The 22906-nt window shown below is 39.2% G+C and overlaps 1 protein-coding gene across 4 annotated transcripts in view; it reads left to right on the top strand.

The window, feature by feature from the left end:
• SPG11 (SPG11 vesicle trafficking associated, spatacsin) overlaps window positions 1–22906 on the top strand; it is a 71788-nt gene that overhangs the window by 32202 nt on the left and 16680 nt on the right. For all 4 annotated transcript variants that reach the window (XR_005381560.1, XM_038580278.1, XM_038580277.1 and 1 more), the window contains 12 exons: window positions 208–314; window positions 2783–2928; window positions 3907–4068; window positions 6311–6377; window positions 10678–10843; window positions 12941–13146; window positions 13405–13513; window positions 14947–15106; window positions 15512–15784; window positions 16396–16596; window positions 17667–17774; window positions 20489–20651. Coding sequence is in view for 3 of the 4 variants with exons in the window: in XM_038580278.1 (XP_038436206.1) it covers window positions 208–314; window positions 2783–2928; window positions 3907–4068; window positions 6311–6377; window positions 10678–10843; window positions 12941–13146; window positions 13405–13513; window positions 14947–15106; window positions 15512–15784; window positions 16396–16596; window positions 17667–17774; window positions 20489–20651 (1868 nt within the window). In the remaining variant the exon portion in view is untranslated. The remainder of the gene's footprint in view (window positions 1–207; window positions 315–2782; window positions 2929–3906; window positions 4069–6310; window positions 6378–10677; window positions 10844–12940; window positions 13147–13404; window positions 13514–14946; window positions 15107–15511; window positions 15785–16395; window positions 16597–17666; window positions 17775–20488; window positions 20652–22906) is intronic.

Raw genomic sequence — 22906 nt, 5'->3', positions numbered from 1 at the left:
CATTATAAATAAAATTATGTCTTTAAATTTTTCTCTATTTCCAGATCATAATGAATATGTAAAGCGCAAGAATGGCAGTATATAATGTTATATTTACTTTTAATTCCAAAGTTCCTTTTTTAATGCTAGTTATCATCTGAGCAAACATGGTTGTAACTGTCTTATCCTGTATGTTAACCAGAGTTTGTTCTTTTGTTTTATATACAGACTTAGTCCTGCAAATTGTCCCTTTTTGGAAAAAAAAGAATTACATGAAACTCACCCTTGGTTTGAATTTTTGGTTCAGTGTCGACAGGTTTCCAGTAATTTAACAGGTATGGGTATACTGTATTAAATACAAAAATCTCTTTGGTTAGGGGCACCTGGGTAGCACAGTGAGTTAAGCATCCTACTCTTGGTTTCTGCTTAGTTTGTGATCTCAGGGTCGTGAGAACAAGCCCTGCATCAGGCTCTGTGCTCAGTGTGGAGTCGTCTTGAAATATTCTCTTGCTCTCCCTCTGGCCCTCCCACTCATGCTCTCTTTTTCTTTCTCTGAAATAAGTAAGTCTTTTTTTTTTTTTTTTTTAAGATTTTATTCATTTATTCATGAGAGACAGACAGAGAGAGAGGCAGAGACACAGGCAAAGGGAGAAGCAGTCTCCATGCAGAGAGCCGGACATGGGACTCGATCCTGGGTCTCCAGGATCAGGCCCTGGGTGGAAGGTGGCGCTAAACCGCTGAGCCACCCAGGCTGCCTTGAAATAAAGAAGTCTTTAAAAAAAAAAGTCTTTGCTAAATAATCAGTCTCTTGAATGGCATTTAATTTGTGAGTTCTAAATAAATCATTTGGCTGTAGACAAATATCTGACTGTCACCTAGGCTCAAGTTTTATTTAAGAACACCAAAAATGTCCCCCTCCTACCAGCCAGCAAAAAGCCAGACAGCATAGCATGTGTGCTTCTGTTGCCGTCCCCTGCGGGCTCATGCTCTGTTGTCTTTAAATAGCTCTCATCTTTACCAGTTAATCACAGGCTGAATTCCTGCTCTCTGGTAGATTGACATCCTTTTTCTATGAAGAATTGGTCTGTTTTCAGGTGTCCACCCTGAATCCTTTAGAAAGTAACTCCAGATAGAGTGAAAAAAAAAAAAAAATACATAGTATGTGTAGGATTGTTGCATCTTCTGTTGTGGAGCTACTGAAGGAGAGTTTTGGTCTGGTTATAATCAGAAAATCCCTGTGACACCCGCTGCCACCCCCTCAGCTTAGCTGGTATTATTCCAGAGATTCACTCCGGAAAAGGGACAGGCAGAGCCACTGCACAGGCAAGAAATACCAACAACCGATCTTTCAGTTTTATGTAACTCCTGTTTTCTTTCCCAAATAAAGAATTTTTTCGTAATGTGGATTGGGTTTTTTTTGTTATGTTTTTTGATGCTGATTATAAAATAATACATGTTCATTATGAAGAAAAATTAGAAGCCACAGACTTATCAGGAAGATAAAACTCCACAGGTAGATAACATAGGTAGATAATCATCCACAAGCAACTCTTGATGTATTTTAATGTATTTTATTCCAGGTATTCTCTCTATATGTTTTTTTTAGCCCAGTCTACATTATATTTCATTCATCCAACAAATATTTATTAAGCTCTCACGTTGTGACAATATAAGTACTAGGAATACAGCTAGAAACATCTGTGTATTTATATATTGCTTTTTTCACATAGTAATTATAAGAATTTTCCTATATGCTTAGAGACAGTGACTATTTTATATCTACCTAATATTTCATCATATAGATGTACTCTTAATTAACATACTGTTCTCTCAATTTTTGACACTGAGGCTGTTTTCAGTTTTTTTCTATCATAAATAATAGTCTTGTGTATATTTGAACATAGAATTTTTGTCTGTGTTTTAGATTATTTCTTTAGTGCAAATAGATTCCTGGATATGAAATTACTAGATCAAAGGCTATATACATTTTGAAGGTTCTTGCTATAAGGCCAGATTGCTTTTTCAGGGGGATTTATAGCATTTTATCCACAAGTCCCAGCTTCTACATGCCCTGACCAGCTCTGTGCTTGAGGCAGATTATTATTTTTTAAAAGATTTTTATTTATTTATTTATGAGAGACACAGAGAGAGGCAGAGACACAGGCAGAGAGAGAAGCAGGCCCCATGCAGGGAACCCGACATGGGACTCAATCCCGGGTCTCCAAAATCAGGCCCCAGACTGAAGGAGGCACTAAACTGCTGGGCCACCTGGGCTGCCGGAGGCTGATTATTTAAAAAAAAAAAAAAAAAAAAAAAAAACACATTGCTGATAAGGAATATACAGCATGTAATTAATATTTTACATTGCATTTATTTATTGCTAATGAATTATATATTTTTATATGTCTAACATTTATATTTCCTCCTTTGTAAATGGTTATTTACTTTGTCTGCTTATCTGTTGGAGTCCGTATTTTGGGCATTGATTTGTATGAGCCCTTTGCTGAAGACATTAATCCTTAGATTGTCATTTGCTGTTAATTTGTTGTTAAAATTTCCCCCCTAGTTCATTACTGCCTTTCAATTTTCTTCTGTTTGTCTCAGTTTCAACACTTGTTTATATCAATTGTTGGGATAGTTTTTATTTTATGTGGACAAATCTTTCATTTTTTCCCCTTTATGATGTTTTCCTATTGCTTTTCAACTTAGAAAGTCCTTCTTACTGTGGATAGAGTTAAAAATTTTCTTCCTCGGAATTAAGTAATTCTTTCTCTTGAGAAAAACATACTCTTTTGTTTTTCAGATCCCAAACTGATCTTCCAGGCTAGCCTTGCAAACGCTCAGATACTGATTCCCAGCAACCAGGCCAGTGTAAGCAGTATGCTATTGGAAGGACATACTCTCCTGGCCCTTGCTACCACAATGTATGCCCCTGGCGGTGTCAGCCAGGTATGGACAGCACTTTTACCTAGTATGGCAAAATAGGACTGATTTTAAATTTAGCAGAAATATCTATGTGTCTTCTAGTCTCCTTTGATATTCAAATACAACCACTTATATAAGTATTTCATTTTATTAAAGAACATAAAACAAGGATGAAGTTTTAAATTTTATATTGCATCCTCTTAAGTTGGACTGGAATTGATATGTGGTCTAGAGATTTTTTTTACCTTTGTTTTCTAAACTTCAGGTTTGTTTTCAGGGTAGAATCAGGATCTGATTGCTCCTGGAAATAACTGCACTCTAGATGTATTGCTTGGGAATCATTCTCTACTATTTGTACTCTTAGACAGACCAAAGGAAATAATAATTTCTAGCTATCCATATAAACTCTTTAAGCAACCCAGTGGAAATTTCCCATCTCTATTTTTTTGAAAGTACACAGTATGCCTCATTAGAAGGAACTTAAGAATGCTACTTACCGTGTAATCTTTAAAAGCTTCTTATTGATGCTAGTTTAATATAATACCACCTCCTCCAAATTATCACAATATATTTTAATTCATATGGTTATCTGTTCCTCTGTTTTTAATCACCTGTCAGAAATTAGTCATAGAGTAACTTGAGAGCTGAGAGAGAAGGTCCTCTCAGAAGGTAGGTATCATCTAGTCTAGTAATTTTTTTCACTTTAAAAATATTTACTATTTAAATATTTTCATATGTAGTTTAAAAAACACTGATCTAGTTGAACTTCCCAATTTTGTAGATGAGAAAACTGAGGCCTGCTGTTAAATATCTAGCCCAAGGTCACCAGCTAGTTTTTCTTAGAACCATAACTAAAACTATTAGCTTCTGACTCTTTCACGAGTGGTTTTTTTCACTACCATATAGTTTTTTAAGCTAATCTTGTTTCACTCTTGTGAAAAAAAAAAAGACATTTGGAGAAGAGAAAAACCTTATTGTGTACCATGTGATCTTTTTATCTAGGTTGTTCAGGATGATGAAAATGAGACCTGTTTGAAGAAAGTAGATCCCCAGTTACTGAAGATGGCATTAACTCCTTATCCCAAGCTAAAAACTGCTCTCTTCCCACAGTACACTACCTCTAATGTTCTGCCGCCTGATATTACGCTTTACCACCTTATTCAGGTACAGTATATAGGAGTCTCACTTAGGGTACAGCCAGGAAGACTGAAACCTACTCTGGGTCTTTCAAATGGAAGACATTTAACATACATAATTACTTCCATAGTCATAGCAGAATGGGGAATCCAAACTTGTGATGGTGAGACCACTCAAAAACTGACAAAGGAGGAAGCATCAACATCTCTCCAGCTGCAAGAATGGTACAAAAAATAGTGTTACCAGAAGCTGGACCCATCTCTCTCTGGGAGCTAAACTAACAACCAGGCTGCCTAATAGGAACTTGGAACCTAGAGGGTAGAGCTGGAACCATGGAGGAGATACCTTGAAAATGAAGGAGAGGAAAATATCCTGGTTTCTGCTCTCTTTGTACCTTTAATTTCCCATGTTGTCTCTCTTGGCTAAACCTATCTGGTAGTCAAAGGGTAAATGGGCTTGGGAAATGCAGTTCTCTGTAGAACAGGAGAAAGGTGGGAATGGATCTGAGAGCAGACAGTTGGCAAGCGTGCTGGTTGGCTGCCTGCATTAAAAACCACTTTGAAAAAAAAAAAATGAAAAAAAAAAAAAACACTTTGTTCTACTACTAATGACTTCTCTCTATCCCTTCTCAGTGAATAGGGCTATCTGTTTATTTAAGTCAGTGCTTCTTAACCTTTTTCAGGATAAAGAACTCTTTTTTTAATATATTTTATTTATTTATTCATGAGAGACAGAGAGAGAGGCAGAGACATAGGCAGAGGGAGAAGCAGGCTCCATGCAGGGAGCCCAGTGTGGGACTCGATCCCGGGTCTCCAGGATCATGCCCCAGGGCTGAAGGGAGGTGCCCAACCGCTGAGCCACCCAGGCATCCCAAGGATAAAGAACTCTTTAAGAATGTGAGAGAGCTATGAGTCCTCTACCTAGAAAAATTGCACATATGTGTATAATTTTGCTTCAATTTCAGAGGAATTCAGATTCCCTGAGACCTACTCAGATCCTCCATGATGAACACATTCTTTTGTTTGCTTCTCATTTCAAAGGGCTTTTGCCTTTTCTCTCTGGCTGCACATATTCCCTTGAGGTCCTTAATTCAGCATGAACTCTATAATCTATAAAGGTACAAAATCTCTCTAATGTGAACGGTCCTTAATTTATAGAGTAGTCCTACTCAAAAATGTGGTCCTCAGATGGCTGCCAGTTCACAAACTGTTGCTGTTATGTGTTGAGATTAGGATCTTGCACTGTGATATAAATCTGTGTCATTACAGTGTTCATTCAGCAGGCTGTGTGTGTGTGTGTGTGTGTGTGTGTGTGTGTGTGTGTGTGTGTGTGAATGTAGCAAGACTCTCTTGAGGCAGGAAGTATTAAGCTGCATTTAAATTTATTTACAAGCTTCTCATGTCCTTGCAGACTGGTAGCACCAGTATAAACTATATATAAGTGGATTCTATTAAAACATAGTTTCAGTACCTAAAGTGGATTCAATCAGCCTAAAACATAAGTGGTTTCAGGTTGTTCTTTGTTCTGTTTTTCAAGTTGACTGATGCAGTTTTTTGGTCTTGTTATTTTACAAAGAGTGGTCCTTCCTTAATAGACCACAAATTCTCCCATAATTTTAAATCAAAGCTGCTCTTTGTTTAGCCACCCAAATCTTTACTTTAAAGGATTTTTCATTTTCTTCTTTATCTTTCCTACCATCTGTTTATAGTGTTTGCTACATCTCTGGCCTAGACAAATTTCAAACAGCCATGGCTCCCTGCTTTCAAACCTTTTCTGACTGGCTTAACCTTATTCCACTCTTTTTTCTTTGTTGTTGGTGGTGATTTGTTCATCACATTCCTCTAACTTTGATCTACTTGTCTCCCTCTTTCCTTTCTAGATTGCGCCTTCACTCACCTTGTCCTGTTTACATGGTAACTTTGTCTAGACTCAGTCCTCTTGGGTTTGGATTCCAAAAGCATATCAAAAGTCCATTTTACATTATAATTGATGCTGATTCAACCAAAAGAGGGTACACTTTGCAGATATAGTTTGAAGTGAGAAGAGTCTTTAAAAGGAATGTAGCTGCTTCCATTTTTACTAACGAAGGAAAGTATCTCATGCATTCTTTTTTTTTTTTTTTTTTAAGCTGTGTTCAGAGAATTTATGTGCAGAAAGATAAGGTTGGAGAAGGGAAGAAGGGAAGTAGACTACTTGCGAAGTCTTTTCATATATTTTTACTTATTTTAGAATCATTTAGCGTTTAACTCTGACTTTTCTGCTTTTTTAGTCACTATTGCCCTTTGACTCTAGCAGATTGTTTGGCTGGCAGTCTGCCAACACACTGGCTATTGGAGGTAAGTGATTCCAGGTACCTAGGGCTTTAGAAGGAAGTTTTTCAGGAATGTTGACAGTAGAAGGTTTTTGTTTTTTTAAGATTTTATTTATTTATTTATGAGAGACATAGGTAGAGGGAGAAGCAGGCTCCCTGCAGGGAGCCTGATGCGGCACTTGATCCCAGGATTCCGGGATCATGACCTGAGCCAAAGGCTCAACCACTGAGCCACCCAGGTGTCCCGACAGTAGAATTTAATTTATGTAAAGACAATCCATTTGTTTTCATTGATTTCTATTTTAAAAATAAAGATGCATTCTAATGACAAACATTTTAGAGTTGAAAACATGTTGCGAGTTAAATTATAGTAAGTCAGTAGCGCTGTTCTGTTCTTGCTGGGAAATGTGAGAAAATGTAGGTAGGAAATGTACCTACCTGCTTAAATCTCTCCCTTTCCCCAAATTCCTGTTTGTTTGCAATATTATAAAAGTTAAGAGCATAGGTGTAGGCATTAGACAAATCCTGGCTTGACTATGTGATAGCTGTCTGACCTTGGGTAAATGGTTTAACCACTCTTCAGTTCCCTATAAAATAAGGTTAATAATAGTGCCCACCTCACATATTATATGAAAATGAAAGGATATAATAATGCATTTAAAAAGCTTGTGTTGGGGGTGCCTGGCTGGCTCAATTGGTTAAGCATCTGCTTTTGGCTCAGGTCATGATCTCAGAGTCCTGGGATCAAGCCCCACTTGATTCTCTGCTGAGCAAGGAGCCTGCTTCTCCCTCTCCTTCTGACCCTCCTCCTGCTTATGCTCACTCACTCACACAATCTCTTTTTCAAGTAAATAAATCTTTTTAAAATGTTTAAAAATTAAAAGCTCTTGAAGTTTTTGGTGCATAGTAATCACCAGATGCATACACACTACTGTCCTCTTTAGGCTATAAGCATTTGTCTGATTGTCTTTTATGCCGATTCTTAAACTCTTTTTCTATTTCTTTTTTTACTTTTAAATTTATTTTTTTAAATATTTTATTTATTTATTCATGAGAGAGACAGAGAAAAAGGGAGAGATCTAGGCAGAGGGAGAAGCAGGTTCCCCGCAGGGAACCTGATGTGGGACTTGATCCTGGACTTCTGGGATCACGCCCTGAGCCGAAGGCAGATGCTCAACCACTGAGCCACCCAGGTGTCCCTTTACTTTTAAATTTAGAGTTATCCTTTAATATCGTGGCACCTGTGGTGCCTCTGCTGAAATCACTCTAAAGTAGGCTTTAAATGAGCACTTTGCACATAAGGTATACCCTGTAACTATTTACTGAGATGCGTAAAATGTATTTTCTTATATGTCAGTTTTATAAGTTCAAATTTCAATATATTTAATTTACCCAGTGCCCAAGGTTCAGTGCAGTGCTAGGCCTATAGTAGATGTTCAATAAATACTTGTTGAGGGCTAAATAAAGTAGTGTGTATTGTATTTTCAAGTGAAAATACTCTTTCTAATTAATCTCTGTAAAGTTCTCCTAGAGTGTAGACCTCATCCCCGTCCTTCGTGTTCTAATGCTTCCAACTCCAACACTTAGCCAGAGTCCTGACCCTCTTGTGGAAAAGGAGCTCCATACTACAATACTAGAGCAGCAGAGAGGAAGTTGAAGACCTATTCCCTGCCTGGTTTTTAGAAGTTTAAAACATATTTGAGGAAATAAAGCACAAAGTAAATGAAACAGTTATGAAAACCATAATGTGGATTTATAAAATTAGAGATTTGTATTTAATTGGAATATTTATTTCTTTTTTCGTGTGGTCTTACCATGAAAAAGAGATGTAGGATAACTGCGAGGTGATTTGGCTTCTGTGACAAGCCAGAGAAAAATTTCCCTTTGGGTAGAATTATTTCTTGTACATGCCCTCCATGCTAATTAGCTCCCAACTGCTAAGAAATCAGGGTCTTATTTGAATTAAAAACTCAAGTTAGCTCATCTGGCACCAAGCAGTGCTATATCCTTTACATGTACTCAGCAAATATTTAATGAATGAATGAACAGTTTTGTATATAATTATAAGTTACCAAGGTCACTGTGATATCACAAAGAATATAGATAAAGCATGCAACAGTTTTTTAATCTCCGAGAGGGTGTACTTTTAAGTAATAGCTTTGTAAGTTGACAGACGCCTCTCAACTCTTCAAGTCTTTTTATTTATTTATTTTTTTTTAAAGTGCCAAGTCACAATATAAAAAGTCCTTAGAGGGATGCCTGGGTGGCTCAGCAGTTGAGCGTCTGCTTTCAGCCCAGGGCGTGATCATGGAGACTCGGGATTGAGACCTGCATCGGGCTCCCTGCATGGAGCCTGCTTCTTCCCTCTTCCTCTGCCTGTGTCTCTACCTCTCTCTGTGTGTCTCTCATGAATAAATAAATAAAAATCTTAAAAAAAAAAAAGTCCTTGGAATGTCACAAGATAAAACTTTTTTTCAGAAATAAGCTTTGAGGGGCACCTGGGTGGCTCAGTGGGTTAAGCATCTGCTTTTAGCTCAGGTCATGGTCCCAGGGTGCTGAGATTGAATCCCCTGCAGGAAGCCTGCTTCTCCCCCCTCCTTCCTACTCCTCCTCTCTCTCATTCTCTCTCAAATAAAATGAATAAATAAAATATTTTTAAAAAAAGAAATAAGCTTTGAACTTTGAAAATAAGAGCGAATGTACTATTTTCCAGAACTTGTTCCTTAACAGTTCAAAATGTTATTTCTTTTTTTCTTTTTCTTTTCTTTTTTTTTTTTTTTTTTTTTTTTACAAGTAGTGAGTGATTAAGAGGCATTTAAAGATTAGGGTTCGGGCAGCCCTGGTGGTGCAGCGGTTTAGCACCACCTGCAGCCCGGGGTGTGATCCTGGAGACCCAGGATCGAGTCCCACGTCGGGCTCCCTGCACGGAGCCTGCTTCTCTCTCTGCCCCCAATGCCCCCCCCCCGAATAAATAAATAATCTTTAAAAAAAAAAAAAAAAAGATAAGGGCTTATACTAACTTATCACATCCAAATATCTCCTGACTTCAGATTTCTCTAAAGAGAGGAAAAAATGCTTTCTGCCTTTTTCACGAGCACAGAGGAACTTTAAGCTGAACTACCCTGCCTGCCTAAGCAAAGTGGTCATCATATAGATAGATAATAAGGTGCTCCAAATACAACACAGAAAGTATAACCAACAAAAGGAAATTGAAGGAGGGCATTAACGTGGAGAAAAGGATGTTCTTACACTATGTATTGGAGAAAGGTACAGGGTGTTGCCCCTGATGTATAGAGAACTCATAAAAATGTTAAGAAGGGAATTCATTGTGTAATGAGCTCCATGAATTAATTAAAAAGCTCCTTTTGCAGACCCTTAGCAGAGATTTTATAGCTAACGCATTATCGCCATTGTGACTTAAAGGATCATCAGATACAGAATTAAGGCATCTGAAATAACAAGTTGAATGAGGAAAAAGCATAATTTATAAGTTTTTATGGAGCTTCTTGGGTACATGTTTTTGTACCCAATATGGGAGGCTGGGGCACTAAGGTGGCTCAGGTAAGCATCCGACTATTGATTTCAGCTCAGGCTATGATCTCAGGGTTGTGGGATTGAGCCTTGTGTTGGGTTCACCACTCAGCGGGGAGTCTGCTTAAGATTTTCTCCCTCTCCCTCTGACCTTCCCCCCACACATATGCACTCTCTCTAAAATAAATTTAAAAATATGGGATCCCTGGGTGGCGCAGCGGTTTGGCGCCTGCCTTTGGCCCAGGGCGCGATCCTGGTAGACCCGGGATCGAGTCCCACGTCGGGCTCCCGGTGCGTGGAGCCTGCTTCTCCCTCTGCCTGTGTCTCTGCCTCTCTCTCTCTCTCTCTCTGTGACTATCATAAATAAATAAAAATTAAAAAATAAAATAAAATAAAAATAAAATTAGGGGCTACATCAACACATTAAAATGAACTATTATGTTTTGGTGGTTCAGAGTAATACACAGTGGTACAAAATGACTATAGCAACTGGTTTTTTTTCTTTTTTTAAGATTCATTTATTAGAGAACGTACTGCAAGCAGGGGGAAGGGTAGAAAGAGAGATTGAATCTCAAGCAGACTCCCTGCTGACCATGGAGCCCAACACAGGGCTCGATCCAATGACCTGGAGATCAAAAGCCAAAATCAAGAGTCAGATACTTACCCAACCAAGCTAGCCAGGTGCTCTGCAACTTGTTTTCTTTCACCATTGCAAAGTTAAGTTGTCCACGTACAGATTTGAAATTAATTGTGGTGAGGTGCAGAGGATTAATATTGCTTCACTTTCCCCCCAGATGCAGTGAGTCATCTCCCACATTTTTCTAGCCCTGATCTGGTTAATAAATATGCTATCATGGAACGTCTGAATTTTGCATATTATTTACAACATGGACGGCCGTCATTTGCATTTGGTACTTTTCTGGTCCAGGAATTAACCAAGAGCAAGACTCCCAAGCAGCTGTGAGTATTTAAAACATAATTTGTATTCTTTTTTTTTTTTTTTTAAGATTGATTGATTCATTCATTCATTCATGAGAGGCACAGAGAGAGAGAGGCAGAGACATAGGCAGAGGGAGAAGCAGGCTCCATGTGGGATTCGATTCCAGAACTCCAGGATTACAACCTGAGCCAAAGCCAGACACTCAACCGCTGAGCCACCTAGGCATCCTTAATTTGTATTCTTAAAAGCCATATCTGGGCAGCCCGGGTGGTTCAGCGGTTTAGCGCCGCCTTCAGCCCAGGGCCTGATCATGGAGACCCGGGATCAAGTCCCACATGGGGCTCCATGCATGGAGCCTGCTTCTCCCTCTGCCTGTGTCTCTGCCCACCCCCCCTCCCCCCCGTCTCTCATGAATAAATAAAATCTTTTTTTTTTTTTTTTAAGGCATATTTATGTCTTTTACACATGCATTTGAAAAAAAATATACTGGAAACCTATCACAGGGGCAGCCCCAGTGGTGTAGCGGTTTAGCGCCGCCTGCAGCCCGGGGCGTGATCCTGGAGACCCAGGATCGAGTATCGCGTCGGGCTCCCTGCTTGGAGCCCGCTTCTCCCTCTGCCTGCGTCTCTGCCTCTCTCTCTCTCTCTCTCCCTCCCTCCCTCCCCCCCCCTTCTGTGTCTCTGTGTGTCTATGAATAAATAAAATCTTAAAAAAAAAAAAAACTTATCACAGTTAAGTAGTTATGCCTGGCTAGTAATTTGATCTTTTTTTTTTTCTCCCATTTTGTGCTTTTCTGTATATTCCAAGTTTGGGGGATGTAATGTGTCTTTTGTTAATGGGAAAAAAAGAGAATAAAGATAATATTAAAAGATACTATTAAAAAAAGATACTATTTATATCTTTTAAAATTCTGTTGTTGTTTTTTAATGACCCAGGAGATTGGCAAATATTAGCAGTTACTCTAAAGAGAGAATTGTATAATAAGATGTGAATTCTGTATTTAAGATCTGCATTTTTTTATAATTCATTTTTATTAAGCACAGAATTGGGAGGAGTATTTGATATAATCAGCTAAATATAGATCTACTTTATTAGTTTGTTTTGTAGTTAATGAATTTTTTCAATTTTTTTTTATTTTTAAATTTAAATTCAATTAATGAACATTTAGTGTATTATTGGTTTCAGAAGTGGAGGTCAGTGATTCATCAGTCTTCTGTAACACCCAGTTCTCATTATATTATGTGCCCTCCTTAATGTCCATCCCCCAGTTACCCCATTTCCCCACCCACCTCCCCTCTAATGACCCTAGTTTGTTTTCTGTGATTAAGAGTCTTTTATGGTGGGGCAGCCCCTGTGGTGCAGTGGTTTAGCGCCGCCTGCAGCCCAGGGCGTGATCCTGGAGACCCTGGATCAAGTCCCACGTCAGGCTCTCTGTATGATGCCTGCTTCTCCCTCTGCCTGTGTCTCTGCCTCTCTCTCTCTCTCTCTCTCTGTCTGTCTCTATGAATAAATAAATAAAATTAAAAAAAAAGAGTCTCTTATGGTTTCTCTCTTTCTCTCTCTGATTTCGTCTTGTTTCAAAGTAATGCATTTTAGTGATAAAATATTCAAGTAATTAAGAAGGGTGAAAAATGAAAGATAAAAGGTCCCTGAATCTCCTGTCGGCATGAGTCTACACAGTAAATAAAGATGGGTAATTTCTTGTGCAACTTTCCTTGAAATTTATCTATGATGTAAAACTACATATACTATATATATATCATATCAAAATTTAATTAGCATTAATTTTCTTGGTAGTTTATTTATACACACTCATAATTGATAAGATCACAAGTTGTCAGTCTTTCAGAAGTTCTGTTCTGTGTTCCCTGGATGAAGTTGGAAACAAGAATAATTTGGCCTGTGAGTTGATGCTTTAGGAGAAGGTTAAAGATTGAGGGACGATGGAGACAAAACTACCAAGAACCTCAATGAATGTGTGCAGGGCTCAAAAACTGAAAGGAGAGGAAGCTAAAAATCACAGGTGTCTGATACTCCATGCATCACTGCATAATTCCATCTGCTTTTCCTGGTGAGAAACTGTTTTCTGATGTGATTTTGATTCCTTTCTTTTTCAGGATCCAGCAAGTAGGCAATGAAGCTTATGTTTTAGGGCTCTCCTCCTTCTACATTCCATCAGTAGGAGCTGCCTGTGTTTGTTTCTTAGAACTGCTTGGCCTCGATAGCCTCAAGCTCAGAGTTGACATGAAAGTGGCCAATATAATTTTGAACTACAAATGTAGAAATGAAGATGTTCAGTACAGCTGTATCAGAGAGGCTCTAGGTACCAGTACCTTTTCTATCTGGTGTTTGTTTTGTTTAGAGGACAAGGGATGAATAGGTTTAAAGTATTGAATCGTTGGTGGTTGGGGAGGAAACAATTGTCTTCCTGTTTCATCCTTTTCCTACAGAATGTTTGTACTTTATCTCATTTTCTGGGCCTTTTAATTAGGTTCTGAAATGGCCCTGGGCCACACTCTTCAAACAGAAGAGTTCCTGACCCTTTCTCTTGACCATATTTTATTGTTTGTATTTCTTACAGTTGAAAAACTATCTAAACTGGCTGTGGGTGAAAAGGCCACCGTAGAGGAATTGCTTATTCTCTTAGAAGAAGGTATATGGAACAACATTCAGCAGCAAGAGATAAAGAGGTTTGTTGAATTTCCACCTCATGCTCTTTTCCAGCAAGCTTTTTTCTTCCAGTCTGTGTTTGCCTAGTCTTTCTTCTGACACCTCAGATGTTTTTACTAATCCCTTCAGGCCATCTTACTTGGACAGTATATAGTAGTTACTCAGTAAATGGACAGTGAGTTTTGATTGCTTCTTGCCATCAGTAAAGGAGGATGTAGATAGGGACGCCTGGGTGGCTCAGTGGTTGAGCATCTGCCCTTGCTCAGGGCGTGATCCTGGGTCCTGGGATTGAGTCCCACATCAGGGTCCCTTTGAGGAGCTTGCTTCTCTCTGCCTATGTCTGTGCCTCTGTCTCTTTCTCATAAATAAATAAATAAATAAATCTTAAAAAAAAAAAAAAAAGGGAGGATGCAAATAATCATTCACTCTTTAGAGATAAGAGTTTCCAAGAGATGGAGAACTCTGTCTCCCCGCTGTCCTGCTAGTGAGAGAAACTTCTTAAGTGTTACATGTTGAAATCATTTAAGAAGATATGGGATGGGAGCACCTGGGTGGCTCAGTTAGTTAAGCATTTGACTCTTGATTTCAGCTCAGGTCATGATCTCAGGGTCCTGAGATCTAGCCCCACATCGGCTCCCTGCTGGGCGCAGAGACTGCTAAAGCTTCTCTTTGCCCCTCCCTTGCTCTCTTTCTCTTTTTCTCTCTCTCTTGCTTTCTCTCTCGCTCTCTCAAAAAAACAAAAAATATATATATACATATGTGTATATATATATATATATATAAAGAAAAAAGTTGGGGGATGTATCTCACAAAATTTGACTCTAAGAGTTGTCCTTAATTTTTCTCTTGCTAATATGTTAGTTGATAATGAAAGTTGAGGTGACCATCTATCCACAGAAATACCTCTACTTATACATTTATGCCATCTTTCCTCTGTGCTATGCCACCGGGGGTGACCTAGCCACCTTAGACCCTGGGAATGCAGCACTCTCCTGTACCTGCTATCAGTGACTCTGTTCTCAAGTTTTCTGCTGTGAGCAGGAATAAGTACTGCCCCTTCATGAGGAAGCCCAAGCATCTGTCTGGGCTCTGATACTCTAAAGCAAATCATGCGAAACAATTAAGCACTCAGGAAATTTCTTGAATGCTGATTTATTCAATACTCCTAAAGGTGGTATATAGCTAGTATAATCTATCTATGGATAGATTCTTGGTTGATAAAAGGAATGAATTCTGCCAGTATGCTAAGAAGACTTTTTTATACATTCTGGGCGCAAGAGCCTTCTTTTTTTTTTTCCCCCCAAAGCAGCCTAATAAACATTTGGTATTTGTAGAAAGGCTTTTTAGAGAATATACTGCAGTTAAGTTTATTTAATTTTTACTAATTTTCCATTTAAAACTAAAGCTATATTTTAACAATTTTTTTCTCTACTGCCCCAACTTCCAATTACAGGTTATCTAGTGAATCTAGCAGCCAGTGGGCATTAGCAGTACAGTTCTGCAGGCTTCACAATGTGAAGCTGAGCACGTCTTACCTTAGAGAATGTGCCAAAGCAAATGACTGGTTACAGTTCATTATTCACAGCCAACTCTATAACTATCACCCAGCGGAGGTAAGCCACCATTTGTTGCCAACTATTCAAGAAGAGGAAATGGAAAACTTCAGGGAGGATGAATAGTGTTCTTTCTGTTGTGTGTACCTAGGCTTTTGTTTTATATGATACTACTGTTTTTACTAAGATTTCAGTGGGTTGGCTTCAGACAAAGAATTAGTCATTAGTACTACAGAGCTGAAGGAAGAGTTTTTGTGACTCCAGATTAAATATAGAAATTCAATCCAAAAAAAAAAAAAAAAAAAGAAATTCAATCCAAAGCAACAAATAACTTTGTAAAATGGTATGGTCACTTCCCCCCACACAGTTCAAGGTGAGAAAGAACAATTTTACCTCTGCTTTTCTCTAACATTTTTCAGCTCCAGATAGAACTGGTCTTTTTAAATCACCTAATATGTTTTCTAGGTGAAATCTCTTCTTCAGTATTTCAGTCCTGTCCTTCAAGACCACTTAAGACTAGCTTTTGAGAACCTGACCTCAGTGTCTAAATCCAAAATGGATAGTGGTGAAGTCTGCAGCAGGTCTCCCCAGGAACTCCAGAGAAACAAAGAAGAAATGGCTGATTTCTTTCAAGTTCTACTCCAGTGCTCAGAGGAACCAAACCCCTGGTGCTGGCTCCTAGCTGAAGCAATGAAACAACAGGCTCCTATCCTTAGTGTCCTGGCCTCATGTCTTCAGGTGAGGATAATAAGAAGCCTAAATTAAAGACCCAGCAAACAATGGAAAAAGTGGAAAGGGACAGAGAAGGCTGATAATCAGAAAGGAAGTGGGGTGATGATGACAGTGAGGCTCCAGCATGTATTTGTAAGGTCACTGTAACTTTTACACTTTTCTGGCTTAGGCTCCAAGCCATCTAGTATACTTCCTTGTACCTTAATATTCAGTAACTTAAGTGGTCAGAGCTTGGTTCCTGGTTGGCAGTCATAGAGAAAGGATTGTGCCTCTTGAGCAGACAAGTGAGATGCTCTAGAAAGTCCCTTGATCAGCATTTCTGTGGAAGCCAGTCTTGTTCCTTATACCTAGTACTTCCACTGTTTCCATATATACCCATTCTGTTTCTTGGTCTTTTGATACGTCACACTGCAGAACAGTTTATAATAGTTCCTTGTTGCTCATTAGAATTTATTTCAGTTTGAAAGCTTTTCAAGCTAGTTTAACCAATTTCTTGAGATGACTTGTTCTAAACAGGAAATATCTATCCATGTTTGTAGCATTGCTGGAAGCCTCCAACTCCCTCTATCAGGTAATCCAGACACAACTGTTTTTGAAAAGTTTTTATCCTGTGACAGGATGCCAGTACTATTCCTTGTCTCTGTGTTTGGATCATCACATCTGTGGAGGACAGTGTTGCAGCTGAAGCAACAGAACACATTCAGGGCTCAGTGGAAGGCCACATATGGGACCTTCAAGACCTCTCAGTCATCTGGAGAACATTATTAACAAGGCAGAAGAGCAAAACTCTCATCAGAGGTTTCCAACTTTTCTTTAAGGTAGTAATAGTCACTTCATTTATTTTCTGTGTTTTAAAGGGTTACTTCAGGATACCCCTATTGGCTTTTTTAGTTGTTTTTTTTAGCTGACAACAAGTGATGATAACTACCATTTATTTAGCAAAGAGCTTTATTTTTTTTTAAAGATTTTATTTATTCATTAGAGAGAGAGTGTACAGAGGAAGAGGGAGAAGCAGACTTCCCACTGAGCAGGGAATCCAATGCAGGGCTGGATCCCAGGACCCTGGGATCATGACCCGAGCCAAAGCCAGTCACTTAACCAACTGAGCCACCTAGGCACCCCAGCAAAGAGCTTTATATATATTTTTTTGATATAAAAATTATCACAAAAAAATTATCACAATAGTCCTTTAGAAAGATAATATATTAGGATGTTATGAAGTGATAGTATTCTCATTTTAAAGTAATAAACTCAGGCTCACAGAACTTAAGTAACATGCCCAGGGTCTCAAAGTATGTTAGTAAGCAGTGTATTTATAGTTCAGATCTATACTTTCTCATTCCAAAACCCCTGTCTTCTGACTGAAAAGCCCCCACCAAGTGATAGAAATGCTGCAGACAGCAGTAGGTTGGGCAGCTCAGTGGAGTATCTCCAGCTCATGTGCAGTGACCAAGTAAAGAATAGACAGAAAATGGACTGTTGAGTAGGTGTACCTGGTCTGAATATCCTTTTTCTAAAAGGCAAAATAAATAGAAATTTAACCTCCTTTCTCTTTAACATACATGATTCAATTCTTTGAAATTGTTATTAATAGTACTTGTTTGGGATCCCTGGGTGGTGCAGCGGTTTGGCGCCTGCCTTTGGCCCAGGGCGCGATCCTGGAGACCCGGGATCGAATCCCACGTCGGGCTCCCGGTGCATGGAGCCTGCTTCTCCCTCTGCCTGTGTCTCTGCCTCTCTCTCTCTCTCTGTGTGACTATCATAAATTAAAAAAAAAAAAAAAATAGTACTTGTTTTTACTATGCCTCTTACATTGGTATTATTCATTAAGAAAATAGTATTGATTAGCTTCGCAATGTTTAAATTTCATTCAAACTCTTCCTCAAAGGATTCCCCACTACTGTTGATGATGGAGATGTATGAACTGTGTATGTTCTTCAAGAATTATAAAGAAGCTGAAGCTAAACTTCTGGAGTTCCAAAAGAGCTTTGAAACTGTAAGTTGAAATCCTATTGCTCTTTATCACTGATCTGAAATTGGTTAGAGTGGCCTGTTATCTGCTAGTAGTCAGGATATAACAGCAGACAAGTAGCTGGGTATGTGGCATAATTCAAACTAACTCATTTGTACTGTTCCAGAGGTGGGGAGACAGATCACGAGTTACAGTGGCTTTGCCAACAGCACCTCAGTTGCCAGGCATGACAGAGAAGTTTCACTTGGCTACTTTTAAGTAACTCATTTAAGTGGAATTGTACAGTATTTGTCTTTTGTAAATGGTTTATTTCACTTAGCATGATGTTCTCAAGCCTCATCCATGTAGAATGCAGAATTTCTTTCCTTTTAAATGCTGAATAAAATTCCATTCTATTTGTGGTATATGCCACATTTGCTTATCCATTCCTCTATCTGTGAATATTTGAGTTGCTTCCACATTTAAATTGTGCTACTATGAACATGGTATACAAATAATCTCTTTAAGATCCTGCTTTCAATTCTTTTGGGTATTCTCTCAAAAGTGGAATTGCTGGATGATATGATAACTGTATCTTTAATATTTTGAGGAATTGTCATACTGCTTTCTATAGCAGTTGCACCATTTTACATTGCCACAGCAGTATACAAGGTTCCAGTCTCTCCACATCCTCTTCAGCATTTGTTTTCTGTTTTGTTTTTTTAAGATTTTAATTTTTTTAAATTTATTTATTCATGAGAGAGACACCGAGAGAAAGAGGCAGAGACACAGGCAGAGGGAGAAGCAGACTCCATGCAGGGAGCCCTATGTGGGACTCAATCCTGGGTCTCCAGGATCACGCTGGAGGTGAAGGTGAAGGTGGCGCTAAACCGCTGAGCCACCCAGGCTGCCCTCTGTTTTGTTTTTAAGTAAGCTCTGCCCAATGTGGAGACCCCAGGATCAAGAGTTACATGCTCTACCTACTAAGCAAGTCAGGTGCCCCCAGCCTATTTTTTAATAGAGGTTTTTTTTTTTTTTTAATCACTCAGTTTTGGAGTTCTTTGTATATTTTGGGTAATAGTCCATTATTAGATGTGTCTTTTGTAAATATTTTCTTGCAATCTGTGTCTAGTCTTCTAATTCTCTTGAGATTTTGTTTTGTAGAGCAGAAGTTTTTACTTTTGTGATATCTAGGTGGCTCAGTCAGTTGAGTGTCTGTCTTCGGCTCAAGTCATGATCTCAGGGCCCTGGGATCAAGTCTCACATCAGGTTCACTGCCCAGCAAGGAGTCTGCTTCTCCCTCTGCCTCTCCCTGCAGCTCCCCTTGCTTATGCTCTCTCGTTCTCTGTCAAATAAATAAAATCTTTAAAAAGAAAAAAAAAGTTTACTTTTATTTTTTTAAAATATTTATTTGTTCATGAGAGACACAGAGAGGCAGAGACATAGGCAGAGGGAGAAGCAGGCTTCCCACAGGGAGCCCAATGTGGGACTCGATCCCAGATCCCGGGATCACGCCCTGAGCCAAAGGCAGATGCTCAATTGCTGAGCCACCCAGGCACCCCAAGGTTTTTACTTTTAATGAAGTCCATCTGATCAATTATTTTTTTCATGGATTAGGTCTTTGGTGTTGTATTCTAAAAAGGACCATGTACAAGGTCATCTAGGTTTTCTTTTATATTATCTCTTAGGAGTTTTATAGTTTTTCATTTATATTTAAGTCCTCCCAGATATCTTTAAACATTTTTTTTTAAATTTTTATTTATTTATGATAGGCACACAGTGAGAGAGAGAGAGAGAGGCAGAGACACAGGCAGAGGGAGAAGCAGGCTCCATGCACCGGGAGCCTGACGTGGGATTCGATCCCGGGTCTCCAGGATCGCGCCCCGGGCCAAAGGCAGGCGCTAAACCGCTGCGCCACCCAGGGATCCCCCAGATATCTTTTTACTCTGACCTGACTGTTCCCGCTCCAGCTTATCCCTTTGGAGGGACAGTGCACCTGTTCCATCCTTGCTTCCACCCTTTACTTCCACATATATTTTTGTTTTGACTAATTCCATCACTTGCCTGCTATAGACCCTCTTCTTACAGCAGCAGGAGTACATAAACAAGTAAATAAAGACTAAGAACTATGCTCCAATTCAGGCTAATGCAGCCTGCTACTTGGGGTCATCTTCCAATTAATATTGCTAACATTTGATTGTAATGACATAAATCCAGGCTTCTTAACCAAGATGCTTCCTTAACAATAGTATAAACTACAAGCAAACTGGTAGAACAAGTTGGTAGAACAAGTTAATGTTAAGTCTTTCTAAGAGGTCTTGTTATATGAATCTCAGATCTTCTGGACTCGAGGGCAGGCCTCCATCCCTCTCCAAAGCTGTTAAGTAAAACGTGTCAGGTCAATTTCACAGCAACTCACAGGGTTATTAGTTTGGCAGTCGCTAACTTGAAGGTATTTGCTTCAGTTCACTCCATAGTCGGCATTCAGTCTGTAGGTCTCTTGTCCATCTTTGACTTTGACACACACACAGCTCCCTACAGTAGGACATCTCACAAAGAGAAACAAAGGGCTTATTTTTGCCACTCCTCTGAGGCATACCTCTACTTCTTGTCATTTGGAAAGGACCTGAATAAGCGTTCCCCTTTGTGATAGGAAAGGACTTTTGAGGTACCTTGCCTTTCTTATATTTTCCCGGATTGGGATGTTTTGATTTGCTATTCCTGTGAAACTGGTTTTCCTGACCCCCTCTTTTTTCTAGGTTGAAACAGCAGCCACAAGGGTCCACACTACCATCCCTGCCCCATGGCTGAGGGAGCAGGTGTGTTTTCTTCTGAAGCTTATGCTGCAGCAGTGTGGGACCCAGTATGAACTGGGGAAGCTTTTACAGCTATTTGTTGGAATAGAAAATTTCTTCTCTGATGGTAAGACAGTCCTGACAGTTAAGTTGTTAAGAAATTAGATTCCTTAATCTTTTTTTTTTTTTTTTTAGATTCCTTAATCTTGAAAATATTTTAGAAGGGCATTCAGGAAATTAAAATGCATGATATATAACATTACATTTACAGTCCATAATGAGGTTTGAAGAAGAGGTTGCAGGAAAAACTCCAATCACGGTTAAAGCATTCAAAACCTAGCACAACAGGGCATAACCTAAATAATACAATTGGCTGCTCCTTCTGAGGACTTGTCAGCTGCATTTCCCCCTTGGCTAGTCTCTATCCTGTCACTGTCAATTTTTTTTTTCTGACAAGTAGCCTTAAAGTGTTACCATTGCTCAGGGTCACAAACTGTTTCAGAAATGATTAATCCATTTTGAAGGTTTCAAAGACAAATTATGCTTATTTTTTACATTTCTCTCCAGACACTGGCAGTCTCTAAGATTGTTGCTGACTGAGTGAAACCAATTATTGTCTTACCTTCTTTTCTACTTGATAATTTCAAGTTTTTGTTGAATGATTATGTTGTTGTTTTATACTAGATTCTGACATTTTCACTACTGGGGTTATTTGGAGAGCTCATATCTGCACAGAATGGTGACAGAATGCTAGGCTCAGTGCCTGCATTGTTGGTGGTCAGGGCTGAAGACTGGAAAGAAAGGGTGTTTCCAAAATTAAGTCTGTAAGATGGGACTTGTCTGTTTCTCTATAGACCAAATAGTATGTCCTTTTAACATACAGGTGTTTTTAATTTTTAAAAAAAGATTTTATTTATTTATTCATGAGAGAGAGAGAGGCAGAGACACAGGCAGAGGGAGAAGCAGGCTCCATGCAGGGAGCCTGATGTAGGACTCGATCCCAGGACTCCAGGATCACGCCCTGGGCTGAAGGCAGGAGCTAAACCACTGAGCTACCCAGGGATCCCACAGGTGTTTTTATTGATCTGTAGTAATTTTAATTTTTTTCAGAAATGAATTTCCTATTTTCTCTTTTTTTTTTTTGAATTCCCTATTTTCTTGCCAGAATTACTGTATCCTTGAAAAATTATAAGGATTGTCTATGTTGTTAACCATTTTACTGCTTTTATTTTATTTTTTTAAAGATATTTATGTATTCATTTATTAGAGACACGGGGGCGGGGAGAGAGAGAGAGGGAGAGAGAGAGGCAGAGACACAGGCAGAGGGAGAAGCAGGCTCCATGCAGGGAGCCCGACATGGGACTTGCTCCCGGGTCTCCAGGATCACACCCTGGTTTGAGGGCAGCGCTAAACCGCTGAGCCACCAGGGCTGCCCATACTGCTTTTATTCATATAATTTTTTTCCATTTTTATGGAATGTTTATATTCTCTGTGTATATAATATGTATGTGCCTAAAGAAAATATTTATAAGAAAAAAAACCTAGGTTTTATATGCTGTCAACAAAGAAACCTAGCATCCCCCTACTGGTGGGTATTGTGCAGGGTGTCTCACTGTCCCTAGAACTACCTAAATCAGACCACAGCCCAGCAGGTGGCATTGGGAATAGGCTCCTACAGAGTGTTTTTCATGTCCCTCCTTTATGGTAGGACACAAGTCAGCTCTACATAGACTGGGAGATGGAGCAAACCCAGCCAGGTTTGGGTTTGGCACAGTCAATTAGGGGTGGCATAGTCAGTTAGGTGTCCAACTCTTGGTTTTGGCTCAGGTTGTGATCTTAGGGGCATGGGATTGAGCCCCACGTTGGGCTCTGTTCTTAGCACAGAGTCTGCTTATGACTCTGCCCCTCCCCCCAGTTTGCCCTCCCCCTAAAATGAATGAATAAATCTTATAAAAAAAAGAAACAGACACTGCACTGAGTGTCCCTGGTTTAAGTAGTTGTCCAAAGGAGCAAGTGATGCTCCATTCTGAATACAATGTGCTGAATTAAGAGACTTGGCTATTGCCCAGTTTTAGCTGGCCTACTGGTTCTGTGTCTTAATCCACATGACATTTGCACTAAATGAGCAAGTGAACAGTCATAAAAAACAAATTTGTTTAAGGCTGGAGAAAAATCTAGAAAAAAATGGGATTGACCTGAATGAATGGCCAGGTCTTCCCAAGGTTGACTGAGTTGCTACTACACAGCAGGCCACCAACCTCTGCCCTGTATATAAAGCCAGCTGTATAGATTGAGTCCTTGTGCAAATCTTGAATAGTTCTTACTATATAGGAGATGGCTTATGACTTCATCTGCTAGCCAACCAGAGTAGAAAAATAGGTT

This window comes from Canis lupus, chromosome 30 (assembly GCF_011100685.1).
Source record: "Canis lupus familiaris isolate Mischka breed German Shepherd chromosome 30, alternate assembly UU_Cfam_GSD_1.0, whole genome shotgun sequence".
Lineage (NCBI taxonomy): Eukaryota > Metazoa > Chordata > Mammalia > Carnivora > Canidae > Canis > Canis lupus.
This window is presented reverse-complemented; position numbering and strand designations above follow the sequence as displayed.